The 24,934-nt window shown below is 38.1% G+C and overlaps 1 protein-coding gene across 6 annotated transcripts in view; it reads left to right on the forward strand.

Annotated features, from left to right (window-relative positions):
- Nucleotides 1–24,934, forward strand: part of Cntln (centlein) — a 254,855-nt gene that overhangs the window by 177,637 nt on the left and 52,284 nt on the right. For 4 of the 6 annotated variants that reach the window (XM_059254498.1, XM_059254499.1, XM_059254501.1 and 1 more), the window contains exons 15-18: nucleotides 1,103–1,635; nucleotides 13,140–13,320; nucleotides 17,827–17,920; nucleotides 18,037–18,260. In XM_059254498.1, the coding sequence (XP_059110481.1) occupies nucleotides 1,103–1,635; nucleotides 13,140–13,320; nucleotides 17,827–17,920; nucleotides 18,037–18,260 (1,032 nt within the window). The remainder of the gene's footprint in view (nucleotides 1–1,102; nucleotides 1,636–13,139; nucleotides 13,321–17,826; nucleotides 17,921–18,036; nucleotides 18,261–24,934) is intronic. The other 2 variants (XM_059254500.1, XM_059254503.1) reach the window with 1 other exon arrangement.

A 24,934-nucleotide genomic window follows, 5' to 3' on the forward strand; every position in this document is an offset into this window, starting at 1 on the left:
GGTCCAATAAAGTGTTAAATCGTTAGTCTGTTACTCCCTGAGAATGCAGCCTTTTGAAATCGTGGAATGCTGTCCTCAGTTGGAAGTATGGAGTTATCTGACACTGTGGCTCTTTGTGGAATTCTAGATGATTCTGTGGGTAAGAGTATAGACAATAACTCCTCTGTCTCTTGAGCCAACATAGAAATGCAAACGAAGGCGTGGCTGCCATGTCCTCTGCTGCTGGTGTCTTGTGGACTCACGTGGAGAGGCAGTGCTTCTCTGCGAAAGCAGTTGTCGAGTTTCTGTTTCAGTTACACTTATCAAACCATCTTGAAAAATAGTAAAATGTTATTTTTCAAATAACAACTCTTGTGATTTTCAAGTTCTAAATCCGAGCTTCCTTCCATAAGGGTTGCATTTGTTTAGACCTACAGCATTTACATCCTATCATGTATTACTTTAAGATGTGCAAGTGTGTGTCTTTCCAATGGCTGTTGATTCATAGGGCCTGGAGTGTATTTGAACATCGCTGTGTCCTACAACAGGAGCAATACTTTTTGGAATGAGTGGAAATGTTTTATTTATAAGCAACCTTCTTATAATTTTAGATGGTTGAACATTATTATTTTTAAAAATATTTTATTGTCTGAAATAAGGATCACATGAGAATTAAAATGGTACTTTTCTAATTTAGAAATAAAACTGTTACAGGTTATTTATTTTGTCATCACTTTCTAATGTGTTTGTCAAGTGTTTAATAATAGTTTCTCCATGAACCTATTTTAAAGCTATTTCTATAAACAGTTTATTTTTCTGAAACTATTTCTTTTCACTGAAGCACCTACAGTCTTAGAGCATGCTGCAGCTCATTGACATCCATAGTTCTGTATCACTTTACAGAGGATTTTAACTTCTTCTACCATCTGTCCTTTATCCAGCAGGTGCATTATTGCATTTCTGAATGTAGTCATCTACATCACCTTAGAATTATTTAGAAATTAAGTGCTTTAGATTCATTTTGTCCTTGTGCTAAACGTAACTTTCTTTCATCAGTTAGAAATGATATGAAGTAGATTATGGTTTTAAGTTTTAAAGGAATAAATTAAACTTTCTTGCTTAGGTCATTGAGTTGGAAAATCGGCTGAAGTCTTTTGAGAAAAAGTCAAGAAAATTAAAAGAGGGGAATAAGAAATTAAAGAAAGACAACGATTTCTTAAAATCCCAGTTAAAACACTATCAAGAAGATTCCGAGGTGAGAGAAAGAGAGCTAGAGCACCTACTGAAGGTGAGTAAAGATGTAGAAGACGACAGAGGTGAACTTGAGAGCAAAATCACTGAGCTGGAGAGGGAAGTCACCACCCTGAGGAAACAGGTGGCAGACACTAAGGCTTTGAGAAATGAAAAGGAAGAGGCGGTGAGTCCAGGGGAGAAAGTGCACCATCCCACAGACCGAGCTAAATCTGCAATGGCTACCGCAGATGTGAGAGCCCGGCAGTGTGACTGCAAGACAACCACTACCAAGGTGAAATTTAAAGCCGCCAAGAGAAAGATCTCTGTGGGTCGCCACCACACTGTTCTCAATCACTCCATCAAGGTTATGAGCCACTTTGAGAACCTCAGCAAGGACGGCTGGGAAGATGTGAGTGAAGGCAGGTAAGGCTCTCATTAACTTAGCTCTGTGGTGGGGACAGTGTGCATATGTAAAGCACTGGCAAATGGAGATTGAATTTCAACTACTGTCGATTTGGTATTCAGAAAAAATACTGTCAGAGCCTTTGAAATATCTTGGGAGGTCTTGTTCTGAGCTTATTGACTGAAATTTGCATGCAAAATTAGCCACAACTGCATGAGTATTTGAATAGGTGCCAGGAAACCCAAAAGAAGGCAATGCTTGATTTCTTCCAGTGATGCTATTTTCATGCAGTCATGAGGCTTGAAATTGACAGTTTGGCAGGTTGATTTAATTTGCTGGCCCTTTGCATATTCACCACTGACAGCTAAGGATTCCCAGGCAAGCCTACTAAGTCGGTTTAGTTATCTTGTGACATGCCAACCTGGGAGGAGAAACATTTTTCCCCCTTAATTTAGTTAGATAAATTTTGAATGACCCATTTCAGCTTGTTACCAGATGTCTACAATCTGTTTAACAGCCTTTAAATTAAGAACCATCTTTACTAATTATTTCATGTGTGTATTATGGAAAGTCATTGTACAAACTTTAACTGGATGGAAGTTAAAATTTACTTAAGAGTTGTATAGATTTGTATTCTTGAGTTGTTTAGCCCCCCTTGAATATCAAAAAGTGAATACTAGAAGTCTGTACATTTCCTGGTCTTACACCTGGCTGTACACTCATATATACACTTGAAGCATAGAAGCAAAGGAACAGCAGCACCTCTTATTTATACCTGTGCAATAAAGACGTTCATTGTTAGAGTTACTAACAAGTTGTCCACTTGGCTGTGGTTTTAAAATTTCTTTCTTTTTCATAATAATATATACCTACATTGATTCACTCTAGTTTTGTTTGTTTTAAGCTCTTCTTCAGTATTCTGCTTTAGATGTGGGATGACTAGGGATATTTTTCTTAGCAACAGGCATAGAAATGAAAATGACCTTAAAACATAATGGGAACTTTTCTGTGTGGGGGTTGGGGGGGGGAGAGGTGATGCCTTTCTTTGCCCTCATAAGTAGCATGGCTCACATTCCTGTAGCAAAAGAAATACCAGAGAAAAAGAGCACATTTATTTTTCAAAGTTTTACATGACAGTGGAAGATGAATGAAAGCCCAAAGAATTGGAGGAAAGTTTCCATTTTAATGCTTAGCTTTCATGAAAAATGGACAGTTCTATAATAATGTAGATAAAAAGACATGTAGCTATATAATGCCCAAAATAAGAGCAAAGGGCCAAGAAGGAGAGGTTCCGTGGCGTCATTCTGTTCAGGGTGTTCTAAGCCTCTGCATGGCACTCCTTCCTGGGCAGAGCGAGTCTTTTATGGACTGGGGGTCTTCTCTTACTGAGCATGGTAGATGAGGAGATTTCATTTCCCTGAGAAGCAGGCATAGGTTAGAGTAAGTTTATATTTTATGCTTGCTTTGGAGAAAAGGGTCTGTATTAATTACTTTTCTATTGCTTGATAAAACATCATGATCAAGGCAACTTATAGAAGAAAGAGTTTAATGTTGTTTATGCTTGCAGAGGGTTGGAATCCGTTATGGTGGGGACAGCATGCCAGCTGACAGACAGCACAAAGCAGAGAGTGGATTGGAAGTGATATGAGGTTTCAACTCTCAAAGTCCACCCACAGTGACAGAACTTAATCCAGAAAGGCTGCACCACCTGAAGCTCACCAACAGTGCCACCAACCCAATACTGTGAGGGACATTTCTCATCCAAACCAGCACAAGTGGTCTACTGTTTGTCCTTACTTGGGTTTATGCCATTTTGCTTTGGGGGAAAATAAAGAGTAGGAAAGAGGAAAGAAAGGCAAAAGAAACCTTGTTTCTGAGCCTGTTTCTCAGGTGTCCTGATGCTCTTTATATCAACGTTTTCCCAATGGCAAAATGGCATAGCTTGTAGAATTGTTTTCTGAGCCTGAGCAACTGTTTGCACATTATAATAACAGAGAGGTCCTATAAAAGGTTCCAAGCTCAAACATTCCAAACCAATGTTACTCTACTGTTTGAGGTGGACTAGAAGCATCCGTTTTATTTGAAGATTGTTACCTGGTTCCAGTGTGCTGGTAGGTTTGGAAAACGTTTTAAATGATTATAAAATGAAGTTCCTAGTCTTTAGGCAGGTAAAGAAACTATAAAGGCATGTTTATGGGTCAAGTGAGATAGCTCCCTGTGTAAAGATGCTGCTGTACCAAGCCTGATGACGTTACAGTGGGGGAAGGAGAAAACCAACTCCTGGGAACTGTCCTCTGACCATCACAGGTGCATCATGGCATGTGAGTGCACATGGATGCACACACACACACATACACACACACACAGACACAGAGACAGAGACAGAGACAGAGAGAAAGAACAGAGAGTCCTCTGATCATCACAGGTGCATCATGGCATGCAAGTGCACATTGGTACACACACACACACACACACAGAGTCCTCTGATCATCACAGGTGTATCATGGCATGCGAGTGTACATGGGTACACACACACACACACATACACACACACACACACACACACACACAGAGACAGAGAGAAAGAACAGAGAGTCCTCTGATCATCACAGGTGCATCATGGCATGCAAGTGCACATGGGTACACACACACACATACACACACACAGAGAGAGAGAGAGAGAGACAGAGACAGAGAGTTCTCTGATCATCACAGGTGCATTATGGCATATATGTGTACATGTACACACACACACACACACACACACAGAGAGAGAGAGAGAGAGAGAGAGAGAGAGAGAGAGAGAGAGAGAGAGAGAGAGAGAGAGAGAGAGAGGTGGTGATATATTGTGTACCCTAATAAAATTTGCTAAAGATAAGAGAACAGAGCAAGCCACTAGATTAAACACACCTTTAATCCTAGCACTTGGGAGGCAGAGATCTGGAGCTCTGTGAGTTCAAAGCCACCCTAGATTACATGAGATTGATTCAGTCAAGGAGAGAAACAGAGCCAGGCAGTGGTGGCACACACCTTTAATCCAAGCACATGGGAGTCACACTCCTTTAATCCCAGCACTAGGGAGGAAGTGATATGGGTGGGTGGAGAAAGGTATATAAGGTGTGAGGAGACAAGAACTAAGGCTTTTCGGCTGGAGCCTTTTCAGCTGGACCCCTTTTGGCTGAGGACTCAGAGACATTCAGTCAGAAGATTCGTGGAGTTGGTGAGGTGAGACATGGCAGTGACTTGTTCCTTTATCTCTCTGATATTTCAGCATTTACCCCAATATCTGGCTCAGGGATTTTTTATTAAAAGGCCATTTAGAAATTTATGCAACAGAGAGAGAGAGAGACAGAGAGAGAGATACAGAGAGAGAGATTTTAAAAAAACTTATTTATGAAGGCAAAGCCAGAAGATCAAACCTGTATTTTCTCTTTCTTTCTACATTTTCTCAATTTTTTCTTCCCTAGTCTCACAAGCGGTTGTAAACAAAATAGTACCTAACTCAGAATCCACTAAATATTTATCCATATCTTCAAGGAAAATCTAGTGTCAGCTGCAATCTGTACCTCAACAATATAATACCCCTGTACTTTTCATAATATATTGGTATAGTTTATTTATGTCTGAGTCTATGTATATTGATAAATACATAAAAGTTAGGTAATATATTCAATTTCAATTTCATCGTATCAGTGCATATTCATAAAGCCATATGTTTTGAAGAAATATCACTGTATTTTTTAAATATAAGAATATCATCTACGTTGTTCAGCAGTGTAACTCATTTTGGTATAGTGATGTTGTTACACTTCCTGCTTGGCAGAATAGTCTCAGAAACTATTTAGCTGCAAAGAATTCTCACACATTAGAAATTATGCAGTGGAATATCACAGACATTCACAAGAGTCTATTTCTTGTAGTTTTCTGTAGTGTGGTCCTTAGTTTTTTGTCAACTTGACATAGGCTAGAGTTATCTGGGAAAAAGGACCCAGTTGAAAAATATGTTTCTGTCAGATTACTTATAGGCCTGTCAGTCTTGTAGGGTATTGTGTTGATTAATGATAGATGTGGGAGGGCCCAGCTCACTGTGGACAGTGCCACACCTGGGCAGGTGGTCCCAGGATGTATAAGAAAGCAGGCTGAGCAAACTATGGGGAGCAAGCCAATAAGCAGCATTCCTCCATACCCTCTGCTTTAGTTCCTGCCTGGAATTCTCTCAACAAAGGAGTGTGACCTGAGAGCCCTAAGATGAAATAAGTCCCGTCTTTCCCAAGTTGCTTTTGGTCACGGTACTGTATCTCAGCAATAGAAACCCTAAGACATATAGTGTAAGAAGATTATTTGGATACTAAGAAAAATGGAACTTAGTCATATGTATATAATATACAGTGACATTATATAATCATCACCTATTGTTTATTTCATACAGTTTATAAGAACATGTTTATTCTTGTTGCTTTTGCATGATAAAAACTCTGACCAAAAGCAGCTTCAGAAAAACAAGGGGGGTGGATTACATGTTTGACCCTTCTGGTCTCAGTCCAACACTGAGGAATGTCACAAGCAAGAACTTCAGGAACTGAAGCAGAGACCATAGAGCAGTGCTGTTCCAACTCACTCACTGACTCATGCTCAGCCAGCTGGCTTATACACCAGGGTCTACCTGCCTAGGGATGTGGTTGTCCGTGGTGGCCTGGGCCCTTCCCCCTCCATAATCAAAAAAATATCTCACAGCAAACCACAGGCCAGTCTGATGGAGGCAGCCCTTCAATAGACAGTATCAACTATCCACCACCACATTCATTCAGTTACAATGAAGGAAGAAGAGCAGAAGTTCATAAGCCAGATTGAGAAAGACAAGGACTGCTTTCTAACGTGAGGACTATGGATTAAAATGTAAACTCTTGTCTGCCTGTCTGTAGCTATCTCTCTGACATGGAAGTATGATAGGGAATATGAGGAGCAATGAAGAGGTCTACAGACAGGAAGAGGGGAGACGAGACGGCACTGGAGGAAGTGTGTCATATGTATTTACATATAAATTATTATTTGTATATATTCATGGACATACTGTGTGTGCCAGATGAAAGCAAACGCAGGACTATATGGAATACAGAGGCAGAAAGGAGACTGTTTGGAGCGTCTATAAAGATCATTGAGAGGACAGCAGGAGGGATAAGGCGAGGGTGTGGCCTTGTTGAAGGTGGCATGTCAGTGAGAGTGGGCATTTGAGGGTTCAGAAGCCCAGGACATTCCCAGTTAGCATGCTCATACCCCCCACCTCATGGCGGTTGTCTCAACATGTAAGCTTGCAGCTCCTGCTCCTGCACCATAATGCCAGCTGCTTGTCTGCCACTATGCTCTCTGCCATGACAGTCATGGCCTTGGCCTCTGAACTCTAAGCAAGTCCCCATTTAAATGCTTTTTTTTCCATAAGTTACCTTGCTGTGTTTCTTCACAGCAACAGAAAAGTAACTAAAATGCCTTGAATTGTATCTTTTCTAGTTATATTAAAACAAGGCACTATGATCTCTTCCTTGGTTCTTAACTGTAGTGAAAGTCTGTTAGTTAGTTAGTTAGATGGAACTTTTGGAACAGGGTCAGCCCTACCCCTGGGAGCAGAGTGCCCATCATGTGGCTCTTGCCTGTTCTCCAGGTGTTTCTGCTTTATGGAATGAACAGACTAGCTAGCTGTAGCAGCAGAGGCCCCAGCTTTGCATGAGTCCAAGACAACTGGCTTCTTACTAACCCCCACCTGACTACTGACATTTAATGTTAAACAGAAACTCATTCAAACCCCCAATGTGGCAGTGTTCTCCATTGGAGATAGCCAGCCCCTTAGCCTCTAGGTGATTACATTGAACCTCTTCCATTATAAGTGGCGTCAAGTTGTTTCCTGATAACAGATAATTGTTTTGTGCATGTATTTTCCTGTAGACTTTTGTAAATGCCACCATCATTGGACTTGCATGTATATTCCTATGATATTTTATATAACATTCCACAGAGTTGAAGACATTTGCTAGCATGTGATAATGAACTATATCAAGGAATTTTCTGGTCTTACCACATTTTAGAACAGTGGATATGCTATGGCACCAGCTAGAAGACATTGAGTATAGGAAGTATCTTTAATTAATATTTCTTTTTATTTCATTGCTAACAATGCATAGTTTCAAGGATAAATCTTACAGGTTAAAGTTGTCCTCTATGGCCATTTAACCAAATAACTCACTGGAGATTTTGCTTCTCATCATTATGACCTTGAGCTTAGTAGCTTGAAGATTGTAATGGTTTATTTTGGTTGTCAGCCTGACAAGTGGGAATGGGGATTGCAGTTGAGGAACTGCCTCTACCACATTAGCTTGTGAGCATGTCTGTGAGGCATTTTATTGATTTATAATTGTTATAAGAGGCCCCATTCCACTGTGGGTGGTACTGTCCCTGGGCAGTTGGGCCTAGGTTATGTAAGGAAGACAGCCAAATGTGAGTCTGGGAGCAAGCCAGTTATCAGGAGCCCTCCATGGTTTGGGGCCCAGGCTTCTTCCTTGAGTTCCAGGCCTGGCTTCCCTCAATGATGGACTGTTACCTATAACCTGAAACAAATGTTTTCCTCTCCATATTGCTGTTTGTCATTCTGGTTTTTTCCCAACAACAGAAAAACAAGGATCCTATTACTCATGGCAGAATAACATTCCCTTGGGAATCGCACTGCTGTTGGTGGAGGCAGTAGCTAGGACTGTTTCCACTTAGCTCTTCAGTCTACTGTATTCACAGTAAGCAGAGAGGGACACCATATTAGTCACATCTATTACCCTAATTGAGATGGAATCAGAACCATGTCTGGAAATCAGAAGATTGGCTGTACCTGTCACTACTCTTGTGTCTCTTGTGTCTTGTAGGCCTTGGTGGCAAAATCTCAAAGCATCCTTTATTCCTTATTTCCAATTTTTTTATACCTCATCATTTTTCCAGATCATTTGCTTTTTTCTCTGTGACCATATTGTCAAATGCGAAGGGCAGCGTTCCATGCTCGCCTCATTTGACTGTCAACGCCTCCTGATAGAGTTGATTTCCACACTCTGCCATGCTCTGCTTTGTCTGTGCTGAGCACTGACACCGCCAGTTTCTTCAGTGAAACTTGGCCACAGCACCATGACAGTCATGGACTGGGCTGTTTACTGTTTTCTTCCCCCATCCCGCCCTCCCATCTCTTTGTTTTTAGGAGTTTGAATGCTTGGATACATTAATCTACTTTGTTAATACAATCCTTAAATCTTTAATTAATATTGTCATTGCAACCACCCCTAAATTTAAATAAACATTGTAGGCCTCACTGCTAAATTTAAGATTAATTAGGCTAAAAGTCAGCTTAACATTGTACTTTGTGTCTGATTTCCTAAACCATACCCCTGAGCTTCCCCACACAGAATTCCTTTACAAATCTTGACAGTTCTTTTACTTACAATGAACAAAAACTTGGAATCATCTTTGAGTCCAGTCCTCATTCCCAACGTCCAATCAATTGGGAAATCATCCTGACTTTCTTCTAAAAACACGCTGACTGCCCTCGCCACTTCTATTGTTACAACCTGACATGCATTTCATCATTTGTCCAGTTTCCTAACCAGGACGTCCTAACCAGTCTATCTGGCTACCTGACGTACTACTTCTTCCTGTTGAGCTGTGCCCCTGCCTTCTGTGGGGCATGCATTTCTTAGTCATCCATGTACTTATGCCCCTTCTCTAAGACTGCCCCAGAGGCCATTCTCTTCCAAACTGCAACCTTGTCTTCATTTTGCATCTTGGACTCTGGATTTCTTCCTCTTCCTCTGCTTATTTTGGTTTTCCAATGGCTCTTCTTACCTTATAGCACACTGCATAACCTTTCAAACATATTGTATTTAGTGTCTGCTTTTTTCTGCCTAGAATATGGGTTTTCTCAGGGCTAATTATTATAGAACTTCCTCATCAGTGAGTGTATCCTGCATGCATGAAACACTGTATACACTTAATCATTCTTTGAAAAGGAGTAAATGGGAGGACAATAAAACAATGCCCCATCTCTAAAGCCATTCTACCTCAAAGAGATATTTTCAATAGATTCTATCACTAAATGTATGACTAAATATAATGATCATGCCACTTTCTGTAGTGATAATTGCTCTGCCCATGACCTTGGGCTGTATGGCCTGAAGGAGGCAGTGCTTTCTGCCGTTGTATGTGACCTCTTATAAGGAGCTGGGAGAAGGGTCACATGCCTCTTCTCCCTGGTCCTTTCTTCGAGGTGGATTCGCTCCTGGTTATATCAGAGGACAACTTCAGCTGTCTACTCTGTTCTGTATTCGTGAGTGTATTTCCCCAATTTATATCTTAATAAATTCTGTTACCTATTTAATAGACTTACATGGATTGATCGTAATAACTTTCCACATTTTAGACATTGCATATTGAATTCTTGCTAAGTTTTGGACAAACAGAAAGTGAGGGAAAATCACAAATAGAAATATCAATATAAGTAAAATAACAGAATAAGTAAGTATATTGAGTCTACTGTTCTGAGTCAGACATGCTGAATTTCAGAATATTGAAAGAATTTATAAATTTGGTAAATTGCTATTCTGACATTTAAAAATATGACAGAAGGAAGAAATTGTTTAAATCAAACCTAAGTAAGGCATCAATACATTATAAAAAGAGCCATTCATAAATATTTTAAAAAGAAGATCTGGGACTGGGAAAATGACTCAGACAGGAAACAATCTTCCACACAAGTCCTGATCCCCAGCACCCATGAAAAGGTCATGCTTTATGACACACAGCTATATCTTTTATGGGGGAGGCGGGGTGCTGTAGAGACAGGTGGATCCTAGAGCTCACTGGCCATAGAGTTTATTCAATTGGTGAGCTCTGGGCTCAGTGAGAGAACTTGTCTCTAAAAAGGTTAAGAGCAACTGGGGAAAACACAGGATATAAACTTCAGGCCTCCACAGGCATGCACACATAACACATATCCTACACACACACACACACACACACACACACACACACACACACACACACAGCTGATTTCTGTAAGTCTGCATGGGTTCTTCCAAGGACATTCTTATCAGGCTGATCTATGTCTTTTTTCTCTCCCTCTCCCTGCACTGAGGACTGAACCATAACTAAGTGCTGTACCCCTTACCTGTTGCCCTGCCCACATCTTCTGTTATTTTAAATCACTATTACACTGACTAATGGTGTAGCTGAACCCTAACAAAGCTTGTTTATCAACTTTGTCATTAAAATAGCACTCAAAAAGCAGAAAATAGGTACAAATATAAGGGGTGGAAAATACAATTTAGAATCATGATTCCCAGAGATCTTAGCAGAATGGGAACATATAGTTATACAAAAGACTAGAAATCAGGCTGCATGAGTACAAAATGCCAGTTGTTTGGCTACTGTGGAAGAAATAAGATATTTAATAGTCTATATGTAGAAATTCTGTATGAGTCTATTTTAGAATGGATATGCCAGAGAGACTTACACAATTGTAGTCTTCAGAAGGTCTTCTAAGTAACACTTAGTGGACAGTTCTTAGGATGTGAATTTGAATTCTTGTCATGTTTTTATATCAGCATAAGCTAGCGCATGTTCGAGAGTGACCAAGGCAGTAAAACACCTCAAAATCATTTCCATTAGGATGATTAGAACAAGCCATGAGTTTTTTTTTCCTAAAGATGTCTCAAGGAGTATGTATCCACGTAAATAGTTCAAATATATCCATGTGAAACTTATTTTCATGTCCTCCTCACCCTTAAAACTTCTATTTCTTTGTTTTTAAAATAATTTTTAATGGTGGATATCTATTCAACATGGTACTGAGTTATTTTTTTTCATATAAGTCTCCAATATGCTCTGAGCATATTCCATCCATTTTCTCCTTCACTTTCTGTTGTTTCCCTAAATAATATCACACCTTCTGTTTTAGTCTCTGATCCATTGCTGTGAAGAGGCACCATGACCAGAGTAACCATTATAAAAAACAAAAACAAAAAACATTTAATCAGAGGCTTGCTTACAGTTTCAGAAGCTTAGTCCATTATCATCATGGCTGGGAGTATGGCAACATACAGGCATGTATGGTCCTGGAGAAGAAGCTGAGAGCTTTATGTTCTGATCCTCAGGCAGAGAGAAAGACTGGGCCTGGCATTGCTTTTGAAACTTCAAACCCCACCTTCAGTGATACTCCAACACGGCCACATCTACTCCAACAAGGTCACCCCTCCTAATATTTCTAGTCATTTTAAACAGTTCTGCTCCCTGGTGACGAGCATTCAAATATATGAGCCTGTGTGAGCCATTCTTATTCAAACCACCACATCTGCTATCATGTCAGATGTGCTTTTATGTATCTATGTATAACCTTATTTGTGAATAAGAGAAAACATGGGATTTGTCTTTCTGAAAATGACTTTATCACTTAGTGATTATCTCCAGTTGCATCCATTTTCTTCCAAACAACACTTCATTCTTCCTGGTGGAAAAAAATTCCACTGTGTCTTTTATATCACATACATCATCTTCATCCATTCCTGTGTTGATGGACACTCAGTTTGCTTCCATAACTTAGCTATTGTGAGTAGTGCTGCAGGAACATTATGCAAGGATTTCTTTGGTGTATTGACTTGAAGTCCTTTGGGTAAGTACCCAAGAGTGGTCTAGCTGGATTGCATGGGAGATCTAGTTTTATTTTTTGAACTTTTATGCTGATTTCCCCAGTGATTTGGAATAGTTTTCATTCTCATAGGCATTATATGAGAGTTCTCTTTTGTTGACATCCTTGCCAGAATTTGTTGTTATTTGTTTTTGTAATGACTTCCATTCTGTCTGGAGCGAGATGGTCTCTTAATGTTTTAATTTGCATGTCTGTAATGGCTAGTAAATGACCTTCAAAATGTCTAATCTCTTCATGGCTTAATTTGTTTTTCTCTTGAACACATCACTAATAGCATGTTCTTATTTGGTTTCATTTTCCAAATTGTTAAGATGTCGCAAGTGACAAGAAGGCAGTGTTTTCAGATTGGTTCCCCCATTTTATTGGCTTTAACGCTCACGTGACCAAAGCTCCTGGTTCCTAATGGGTGAACTATTTCCATCATAAGGAATCAAACTATAGCCCATGGTAGAAGCCCAAGAGATAAAATTTTTATTCCTGGTGGGAAATTTTTCTGTTGAAAGGAAATAATTAAACTCTGTGTGCCCTGCCTCAGAAACTCTGACAGAGGCAGCACACGCTTCCTGTGCTGCTCTCCACAGAAGTGCTGCAGTAGTGCTAGCGGGGGTTTGAGGCCAGATGAAATTCTTTAAGTCTGTGAACAAGTGTAAATGGACGAGAACCAGTGAGTGCTTAAACTAGACTTAGAGCTTTGTAGATGATCTATGGTAGAATACCATTTGGCCATCAAATTTAGAGAAGTGTATATGTGAGTGTGTTTTGTTGGGGTTTGTAGCCTCATTACCCCCCCTTTATTTACAGCAGTGATTCTGAGACACATTCTCCAAATTTGGGAACAATTATTGTGGAAACATCTGAGAAGATAAGCCCTATAGAAGAAGACGACGGTGGAGACCAGAGAGAAACTGAAGAAACAGAAGACAGCTGTGCTCAGCAAAGGGCAGTACAGACGGACTCACGGGAGGAGGGCAAGGCCTTGAAGGTAACTGAGCTTAGCGTAGTTACGCCGTGTCCTTAACTTTGTCCTCTCTATGTAACTTAAATCGATACATCGTGCCGTTGATTACGTTTGAATGCCTAAAAATGGTCTTCTTGAAAATAGACAGTAAAAATACTCACTTTTGAATCATTTTCAAAACCAGTTTGCTATATTTGTAAGATAAAATGAAAATAGACACTGTGCTTATAAATCTTAAAGTGTTCTTACCTCAGACAAAGGAAATAATGAAAAACTAGTAATAAGCTTGTAATTGTTTTTAAGAATATGAAATATAATAAGAAATTTATGCTTTTTTAGCTTTCATTGTAATAAAGTTGTTTATTCTTACTGTGCTCCTGCTACCTGACTAATGATAAATAGGTAGTTTCTACAGAAATTACTATTTGGGGCCGAGGCAGGAGGATCAAGAGTATTAGGCCAGCTTAACCTAGTTTACATAGTGAGAGACCCTAGTTTACAAAAAAATTTTTAAATCTTTTTTGTTGGTGCTATTTTTTTACACATTACTTGATGGACTGTTTTGTTTAGTTGTAATTATACATGTGCAGCCTCATGAGTTTGTAAACAGAAGAAACTTAAGTTCTCATTGACATGGCAAGCAAATGTAAATCCCTTTGATTAAAACTACACATGATTTTAACAGAAAATAAATAACAAAATTGTAGCCAGTGTGTTTGGAAAATATTAGACTCCCTTACCAACCCCTGGAATAACCATTGTCTTGACTTTAATTCAGTCACTTCCTTTTTTAGGGTTATGATTAAGTTCCTTCTCAGGGGCTTTATGAAGTAGGTCACGGAAAGCCTCTGGTGCCTGGTTTCTCTTCTTCACTACCACTCAGAGTTCATTCATTTTTAGTCCTGTAAATAATATTTCATTGTCTGAATGTGCCACACATTGTCAAATATACTGTTGGAATTTGAGAGGTTACTCTTCAGATTTTCTGCAAATAATGTTGCAATGAATATTCTTGTATACTCCATTTATTGCATAAATGTGGACATTTCTGTAGTAAAACTAAAACATGAATTACTGCTCCTTGGATGATGAGTTTCTGAGATTATGGTTGGCATTTTTTACTTGCTTAAGTATGAGACTACTTCTCTGCACACCCCAGGTGTTAATGTAAATCTCCAAGGTACACTTAGTATGTTAGACACTCTAATTTCAGCCACTTGTGTGTTTCGAGGTTCATCACCGAGGGTTTTCTGTGATTACCAAGATATTGAGAGATATTGGGCCTTTTCTTTGTGGTTATCGACCATTTGTAATTCTTTACTAAACTGCTTTTTTTAATGTCTATTTTATAAGCAAATTATCTATATTTTTCTTTTATATAGAATATGCCAGGTATGGGATTTTATTATATATAATATTACATATAATATATATTTCAGTATATTTGAAAAATATTAGACTCTGTCAACATTTATATTTGTATCTTTTCCTATGCCTTTTGCCCTATTAGATGGTGCTTTTTAAATAACATATTAATTCTAATATGGTCCAATTTATCAATTTTCCCCTTATGTAGATAGGAAGATAGAGATACAAACTACTCTGAAATTTGAAAGAAAAGGGAAAAAATTAGATGGGAACCTTGGGTCTTGAGGTTCAACATAGTGTTGAATTGTCTGAGTTCCCTGTGTGCTGGCTTAGACACTGATACACTTGCAACCTGTTAACTGTAATAAATAGAGATGATAAAAGTTCCTAATTACATTGTGCTCTTTCCAGTCAGAGAATGATGAGAGGGTTAGCCTAGCAAGACAGAAAACTTTATAGAACTACCTTATATCAGCCAAACACCATAGAAAATACAACTCTGCTTCTACCCCCAACATTAAAGACCTTTTGGATACCTAGACTCTGCTGTCATTTGTAAGGAGGCAGCTCTTATCTCTCCTCCTCCTATCTGGGTAAAGTGTTAGAGGACCCAGGGGAGCCTTGACCCTTTCTTATGCATCAAGTTAACTTACACATAAGATTTGAGGTTTAGGTATATATTCCTGGTTTTGCTTAGGAATAGACAACTGATTCTGCTATTTGTCAAAAAGACTGCCCTTCCTTAATTGAAATAGTCATTTCATCTTCATCAAAGATCAGTTGCTAAAAATTAAGCAGATTTGCTTCTAGAGTCAGCATTTCACTATGTGATAATAAAGCTTCCTACCCTCTGAGGTGTATGGTATCACCCCATTTTATGAAGGAAATATTTGGGGGGATGAGGGTTTATACATGGAGACTACAGAGAAGTCCTGAACACCTGTCACCATCTGAGAGATCCCCTGTCTTTCCTAGCAGGTGATGTCATGAGCCAAGCACACAGAAGATGGCTTTCATTGCCTCATACCTAACAAGCCTCCAAGCCTCCTTGTGTTGTCACAGTAGGCCAGGTGGGAGCAATAACAAGACTGTCTGTCTGCCAGCTTCAGTAGTGAAGGCAGAGGCCCACTGCAGAGCCTGAACTTCCACCCTGCAAAGCAGTAATGATGTGCCCCTCTTAACTATGGTGTCTCTAGAGACTGGACTTCCATTCTCCACCTGTATAATTGATGTTGTGCCTCTTGTCTCAACAGTGTAATTGGAGAAGTCTATTCCAACAAAATGCAAATAATATCAGGAGTCTTCACACAATACCCCAACTATTCAGAGTGGAAATCACTCATCATATTAAGAACAAATGATACTGCAGCTTGTATAAGAGAAATCAATCAACAAAAGACAAAAGCCTGACACTAGATAGGATGTATATGATATGTATGATATTCCTTTTAAACCAACTGTCACCATAAAGTGCTTCAATGAGTAATTATGGACAGGTTACAACAAGAAAGAAAAAAAACAGAGCCTGTTAATAAAGAGTCTCAGCAAAGAAGTAAAGATATTGAAAAATCCAAATAAAAATTACAAAACTGAAAATTCTGGTTTTTATTTGCCCCACAGAGGGTAGCATAAACCCTCACTCCCCCAAATATTTCCTTTATAAACTGGGATGATACCATACACCTCAGAGGGTAGGAAGCTTTATTATCCACATAGTAAATGCTGAATCTAGAAGCAAATCTGCTTAATTTTTAGCAACTGATCTTTGATGAAGATGAAATGACTATTTCAATTAAGGAAGGGCAGTCTTTTTGACAAATAGCAGAATCAGTTGTCTATTCCTAAGCAAAACCAGGAATATATACCTAAACCTCAAATCTTATGTGTAAGTTAACTTGATGCATAATGTATACAAGTGTGACATTTAAGTTATAAAACTCATTGAAGGAAATGTAAGATAAAAATCTTCAGAACTAGGGTTTGATGAATAAAGAATTTTTAGACCTGATACCAATCCAAAATCCATAAGTTAGATTACATTAAAATTAACTTTTGCAAAGCAAAAGTTCCTGTTTAAAAGGTGAGACAGCATGGCCAGTGCCCAGTATCTGATAAAGGTTTCACGTGATGAGTCATGTAAAGAACTCTCAAACTCCAGCCATAAAAGATAGGGTAATCCAATTGAGAGTGGGCAAGGCATGAACAGGCAGTTCACCCAAAAAGATACCTGGGTGGCAAATAAGTACACAAAAGTTGTTCAGCATCACTAGCCTTTCAGGAAATTCAGGTTAGGATCACAAAGGACAGCTCAATTAACATGACAATCCCAAGAGCTGACAAAGATGCAGAGGAAGTGGAGTTCAGGCTTTGCTGGTTTGATTTTGGAATGCAACAATGTAGCATTCCAGAAAATTCCCTGATAGTTTCTGGAAAACTATAACTACCACTTATACCAAACTATAACTGCAATCCAGTTGTCACACTCTTAGATACTAATCCCAGGAAAATAAACAGTGTTTACCAGATGTAGTGGGATAGGAAGTCTTTCACTGGTTCCTGGAAGAGACAGAGAAAAAAGTGGGGGACTGATGTCACACCAGACACCCCCATTGAGCTCCCTGAAGCCAGGCTGGCTTGGAGCTCCCCATGTGAGCCCTGCTGGTCTGCAGCTTGAGGTGATCTTCTTGTCTTGGTCTCCCAAATATGAGCCACCTCTCCTAGCATGAAAGCAAGAAAAAGTTTGTTATTGCTCTTTGAGCTTCATTTGCCCTTCGCTTCTCATGTCTACATTCAAACAGAACAGGAGAAGCCTCCAAGCCAAGCACCCAGGCTTTGGAGACTGCATATTAACTAGCCATGTCTTATTGTCTTATTGCCCTTGCTTTGTTTATTCCTACTTTTTACAACTGTCCATAGGTTAAATTCTTCTTCTTTTCAATTGATTTCGTGTCTATATCTTCTACCTGATAGTTCAGCATTAAATTTATTGTACATATTAAAATATAAATTCAGATTGATTTCTGAGGATATAATCAAGGAATCAATTACAGAATTTTGTTGTCCACACATTTTGTCTACTTAAATATACTTTAAGTGACATGTGAATTTGTTTGACAATGTCATTTAGTAGTAACCATTTTTTTCTGGAACTTTCAAATGTAGGATAATTCTCATTATAAGAATACCAAGAAAATGGCTTTTCAAAAGAAAAGTGGAAGCATGCAGAAGAGTTTACATACAGTGGTTCCTGCCAGAGGTAAGAGTGTAATAAGAAACTAACAGTGTCTTTATAAATGTAATCTGATTTTTTAACAGTGTCTTTATAAATGTAATCTGATTTTTTTAATTATGAGCAATATTATTTTTGCTTAGTTAACAGAGAAAAGTGCAAAAATATACCTGCCCAAAAATCCAGTAGCAACACTATTTTATTACGAGAGCGGATTATAGCCTTACAGCAACAAAACAGTTTGCTTTATAATGCCAAGAAAACAGCAGAGTCATCTGCTAAGGACTATAAAGAAGCAAATGAGAAACTCCTCCATCAACAGCAGATATCTGATCAACGATTTCAGACCAGCAGACAGACAATAAAGGTAAAGAGAACTCTAAGACTGCATTATAATAGATATGTTGAACTGTGGGAAGCCAGCTCCCACCTTTTAAGGGTCCCTATGAGGAGGGATAAGAAACTTTTAGACTGGGCGGTGGTGGTGCACGCCTTTAATCCTAGCACTTGGGAGGCAGAGCCAATTGGATCTCTGAGTTCGAGGCCAGCCTGGTCTACAGAGTGAGATCCAGGACAGGCACCAAAAACTACATGGAGAAACCCTGTCTTGAAAAACCATAAAAAAAAAGAAACTTTTAGATAGAAAGGTAGTGGAAAGGAGACAGACAGAAACACAAGATAGCTTCTAGAAGACCTAGATTAAAATCCTGGTCCCTTCTGTCTCTTCAAAAGAGCTTTTTATAACAATGCCAAGGGGTAGGGCAAAAGACCTCTCCTTGCTAGATTGGAGCATACTGCACAGCCAAGTGCAGACCCTTCCAAATACCTGGTAGCCACATCTGTAGTCCAGTCATCCCTTTATGCTACCCTACTGGATAAAGCAAGCAGATTCTCAGACCCTGAGTATGTTCTCATTAGGAAACCTCTATGGGTCTCTACATTGAACATTCGAGTACTTTATTTTACATGTGATTTCAGTTTCCATTTGTGTTAGACATATGTACAAATTTAAAAACATTTGAGGTGTTAATATAGATCCTGTCTCCTTAAATTGTGTCTGATGATCCCACATGGAGTCCCAGAACTGCATGTGGAGGCCATTATCAATTTGGTGACAGCAAAAGGTATCTGAATGTGAAGTCACCAAACCTTAAAAAACCAAAAGTGTAATGGATCTGAGGTACACCAGCGGGTACTGCCTTAAATAAGTTGACTCAGACTCCAGGCTGTTGTGTGCTATGATTTAAATGCTCTAATTGTACATATAAAGATTTTGTACTTATAAAAACACAATGCTTTAATTACAAAAATCAAAGACTTTTAAAACTATTTGCTTACCATTGTTCTTCAATTTTTGGTTTCAAATTAGGATATTATTGAATTGTATTGTGTTAGAAAGTTGATTTTTAAAATTGCTGTTAGGATTAGTGATTAGAGTTTAAAAAACGAAAAATTTAAAATTCTGAACAGAATTTCCAAAATGGTCATAAACAAACATACTTCTGCCATTTTGCATTAGACATTTACATAAAGCTCCAACTTGAGTAATGACAGTCATATAATCAAAATATGAATCAACTCTGAAAAACATTGAAAGTGTGCTACATCCTAATCTACTCTTTACTTTTTCTGTGGGTTGCCTATCACCTGAGGAGTTTATCTGCAGTATTAGGTATGCAGGTATAAAATAGGCATACAAATCCAACACTTAAGGCTTATTATCAACCATACAGGAATTAATTTTAAAATATTATTACCATTTATTAAATAAGAAAATAAGTCTGTATACTAATAAAATATATGTCTGTGTTTGCAAAAAGAAATGTATTGAGTGTATTTTCAATAAAGCAACTTATGGATACTTTTTCACTTGCAAAATGATATAAAGAAAATTAAAAGACAAATCACTAATATACTGCTTTATAAAGCAACTGCATTGTATGTAGGTTGCTGTATTTAAGGTCTACCTCCATGTGTGACATATGCTTTGGTGTGCTCTTAGTAGATAACATACCAAGTTAAAGCTACCTTCTTTTCTTAACTTTCTGTGGACTTTTAACTACAAAGATTTGGGCTTTCTTTGTTTTTGTTTGCTGTTGTTTTAGAGACAGAGTGTCACTGTGTCTGCCTGGAACTCACAGAGATCCTCCTGTCTGTGCCTCCAACGTGCTGATATTGAAGATGTGTGCCACCACACTCTTAAGAATTTTAAGTTTAGATTAATAATTCTTTGTCGTGTCCTAAGATACTCATGGTATTTTCCCTTATGTTGACCTGTTGATTTAGTGAGTTTTATGGATGTTTTTTGTTCTGTTAACTCCAGTGACACTACTTGTTCCTGTGTTTTGCTTAACTCTTTAATGGCTACCCTATGGTATTTCTGATTTCTATCTTCTCTTTTCTCTTTTTCTTTAATGTTGCCAACATCCTGTTAATTTTGTCTTTGTTTTTTAAGAGTTACCTTTTTGTTTCAGCTTTTCTGTTTTGTGTTCCTCAAGTACATAACTTAATTTTGTGCTTCTGTTGGCTTTGGGCTCATTCTAGTCTTCCTGTTGATGGTTTGTTTTTGAGACAACTGTGTATCAGGCCTCAAACTCATGGTGATCCTCCTTCCTCAGCCTCCACAGTCCTGGGATAGAGGGTGTGACCACCATGCTGGCTTACTACTGTATCTGTTTGATCTTGGCATTCAGAATCATCTTTTCAGATGAACTGTGTACTATTAGAATTGCCCTTTTCAAAACTTACTGCTACTAAAACATACAGAATATGTATGTTTTAGATATGGCATTTTATTAAGTTCTGCTTATTTTAAGAGCTTCTTCTCCAACTCCTCCTCTGTAACTTTTGGATTCTGAGGAGTATATTATTCAGCTTCAATGTGTTTGGAGACATTCCTCTGTCTCTCCGCTGTCAGTTTTTTTATATTTGATTTCATAATAGGCAGATACTCTATGGTTTTACCTTCATTGAGGTTTGTTTTATGTACCAGAATGCAATTGATATTGAACATTTTGTGAACACTTAATTGAAGCAGTGGATTATACTGTTGTTGAATGGAATGTTCAAAGTAGGACACTGAGTCTTGCTGTAGGGAGGTTCTACTCTCCTGTCTCTTGCTCATTTTGCTTGAACTAGTCTGTCAGTGGCTAGATGTAACTCTAGGTGTAGTATTAATAAATAATAATAAAATTCTCTCATGATAAAATATTCAGTTTTAGTGGGCTGTAGACTATGACAAATAATGAGCATATTGGAAAGTGACTTTTTGTGGACACACTTCCCACCATCCTGGCCAGTGTTCTCAGCCCACTAACAAGGTACTGCCAGCTGCTTTTGTTAGCATTTGGATAGGCTTCAGTGTTGGATGATGAAAGAGAAGCAAGTAATCATTCTTTCTTGTGGTATGTAGATAGTTGTCTGTTGTTCTCTTACGAGAACTATTCACTTTTTATATTATAAACACTTTGAAAATGGGATTGTTTTATCCATTTTTATGTTCTTTAGTGTCCTCACTTTATTATGAATTTGACTGTATTTTAATGTGTGTTTTATATTAATATTCACTAAAAAAAATCACAAATTGCGTTCACTGTTCCTCAAACTTCTATCCTAAATGTGTGGTTTTCCTTTTTCTCAATTGGGAGAGCACCTGTTCCCATGCCTGCATCTTTCACATCCTTTACTGTGTTTTGCTCAACCAACCTATCCTTATAATCTTTTGTTTTCTTACATCAAACATCTGTCATAGTAAAGGATCCTCTCTTTCACAAAACCACGCATGACCTCCAGTCTGTGTGGATGGATCCATTTTTTCAAATATTACACTGTGTTCTTAATAGAAACAATATTTGCCAGTACTTTCACATGTGTTAAGTATCAAGTGCTGTTATAAGCTCATTACATAAATTAGTCATTATTTCAGACATGTATTCAATGAAGTCGACTCTTCAACTGATCCTTTTGTACAAATGGAGAAACTAAGATAGATATCATAACTTACCCAACACCATGGGCTTGTAAGTTGCAAACCAGTGTTCTATACTCAGCAGTCTGGTGGCCGACTTTGTGCTCTTAGCTTCTATGATGTTTAAAAGAAACACCAGATAGCTTTTATTTAATGATTATTGGACCTAATTTGTAGGTATTTTATTTTTTCTTTTTGTTAGCTCATCATAAAGCTTTATAAAGAAGAGAGTGTCCATTGTTTTGTATGCAATGCAATTAAGTCTTGGAGTTGAAATATATGATGCCCAAGGTCAGGATATAAAGTGGTAACTTTAGGATCACAACCTAAATCTATATGTTAGTTACTTGTCTATTGCCCTGTCCAGAAGCCACTTACAGAAGAAAGAGTTTATTTTGACTTCTGGTTCCAGAGGGTCCATAGTCAGGCAGTAGAGCAGGCATCTGTAGCAGTAAGCCGAGAGAGCACATCTTCAGTTGCACACAGGAAGCAGAGAAGGTGAATTAGAAGCTCTGGAAGTGTGAGCCCCAAATTAAACATTTTCTTTTGTAAGTTGCATGGTCATTACATTTTGTCACAGCATTGGAAAAACACTAAGACAATGTGTCTTAAAAAATAAAAAGAGAGGCTTCTAAACCATGACCTGAAAAACAATTTTAACTCCAGGTTATTGCTGTTAAGAACTCAACTGTCGTTATCAGGATGATCACAGGATTCACATGCAGCCTGTAAGCATGAGTATTACAAATGTACAGTGCTGCTTTTCTTTAATTAACATTTTTATCTTCACCAATTTCTTGAAGAATTCTTGATTCCCCTACTCTGAGTTAGATAAATTCTGTGACAACGTATTTTATTCTCAGACTTTTGGGGCAACAGCAATCTTAAATAAAGCAGTTCCATTTTTAGGATTTGCATTTTTACATTTCTTTTTCCATTATATTAACTAATTAATCTTAAATTAGTTTAATCAAACCTCAAATAAAAGACTTTTGTGAAGTGTGAGAACCTGGAACATGGCCCAGTCAGCAAATGCCTTGGTCTTTTAGGCTAGTTAATCCAGCATATAGATACCACATCTCAAAACCTGTTAGCAAACCTTTGAGTTATAAAAGTGTCAGATTCTATGCATCTGCATTAAAATTTCACATACTTATTTTGATGTCTTTGTTTGTCAGTTTTTTCTAAATGTGTATTTTGTTGATAATTGTTTATAGACTTTTTATTCAAAAGGTTGGAAACAGTGAACTAATGGCCATTTTTTTTCTGCCAGGAATTAAAGGATTTTAAATAGCCTCATTGTCCTTGGATAATCGTTGTTCAAGCCTCTAGTAATAAAAACACAGAAAACAACTCTATGGTTTTCATTGCTCATCCCCAAAGTTTCTTTTACTTTACAACAGTAGATTGTGTGGTACATAACTGTTGTAAGCTATTCAGTTTATATGTGTCAGATTCTCTAGGGCCATGGCTTTTGCCAGATGAAGCATTTTTTATTTTGAGGTTGATGAAACACAGTGCGATTATTGATCTGTGCATGACATAGCCTGTCTTTCTCCTGGCAGAGTGTAGCAACATTTATCCAGGAATTTGTGAAATGTCACTCGGATCATGTTCGCAAGGTAAACTGTGCAAAATCCAGGATCTGAGCTCAGAATCCATGTGGAATTGGACGTGACTGTCTTGTTCATATGTCCGATCTTCTAGATGAACTGAGTGATATTTGTTAACAGAATATCTGGGTCTGATTGTTAAGGACCATTATTATTACTTAGAACACTGTGTGCTAGGAAATCATGCTTCTTATATTCTGTTTCCAATTCTGACTGTACAGCAGAAAATTTGCAGAAGAAAATGCAGACTGAATAGCATCAATTAAAAACATCCTTTTTTTATGATGAAACAATAGGAGACACTACAGTCATTTATTTACAGCAATGTTTCTTCTCTGTAGCAATATCATTTCAAACATGTTTGTCTCGTTAAAATACCAATCTTCCTGGAAGTGACAAGTTAGAACATTTGTCTGACTACAAGACTGTGATATTTAAGTGTACTTGCTATTTTAGAATTTGTTTTCTCTTTATTTTGTTGCACAGGGGCTACGTAAGGTCCTTGGCATGCCGGCATATAGTATGAGTATAGCTGCCCCATACCACACAAGCCTTCCCCACCCATGCCTCCGTCAGTCCTCTTTGTTTCATAGGCATTTCACCCTCCTTTTAATGACTAGAATATTGTATTGTACACATATGAATACCTTTATATATGCTACAGTTCATATTACTTCAGTGTACCATCTAAAGCATTGCTATAATGAGATATTCAATAAGGAATGAAATATGGCCCTTACTCCTTATTTAAGATACTAGTATAAGAATTGAGTATGTATCACAATTCAAGGACATTATGATATGTATATATACATAATATTGATATAGTTGTGCATATGTCAATATACAAAGACACATGTGTACATGTATATGTAAAGTATAGTGGAGGGGAACAATCGTTTTGCTATCATTCTTTAGTAAGATTTTTGAAGGAGGTGGCATTTGAGCTGAATAATTTTGAAAGTTGTATGCATGGAGAAAAACCATTAAAACATAGGAAAGCTTAAACATGTCAAAATGAAAAAGCAGTTTCTTCAAAGTACTGAGTAATCTATAGAGCTGTTGTTGAAATCACGTGGAACAATGTGGACCTGAAGCTTGCTGTGTAGACCAGGCTGGTGTGGAACTCACAGTGATCTCCTGACTCTGCCTCCAAACTACCAAGTGTTACTTGTCCTCTATTAGAATTTGCATCTCTATTTTTTTGGTGTGTGTGTGTACATGTATGCCAGTTTTTATGTGCATGTATGTGCCATGTGTATGCATGTATATGGAAGCCACAAGTCATCCTCAGGTATTGTTTCTTGGGGCACTGCCCACCTTGGTTTTTTAGGTAGAGTCTCTCACTGGCCTTGAACTTGCTAATTAGGCTAAGGCTTGCCACTGGCTGGCGAGAGCCCCAGGAACCCATCTGTCTTCACCACCACCCCAACCATTACATCTTACTTTTTGCATGGGTTC

This window comes from Peromyscus eremicus, chromosome 2 (assembly GCF_949786415.1).
Source record: "Peromyscus eremicus chromosome 2, PerEre_H2_v1, whole genome shotgun sequence".
NCBI classification, from domain to species: Eukaryota; Metazoa; Chordata; class Mammalia; order Rodentia; family Cricetidae; genus Peromyscus; species Peromyscus eremicus.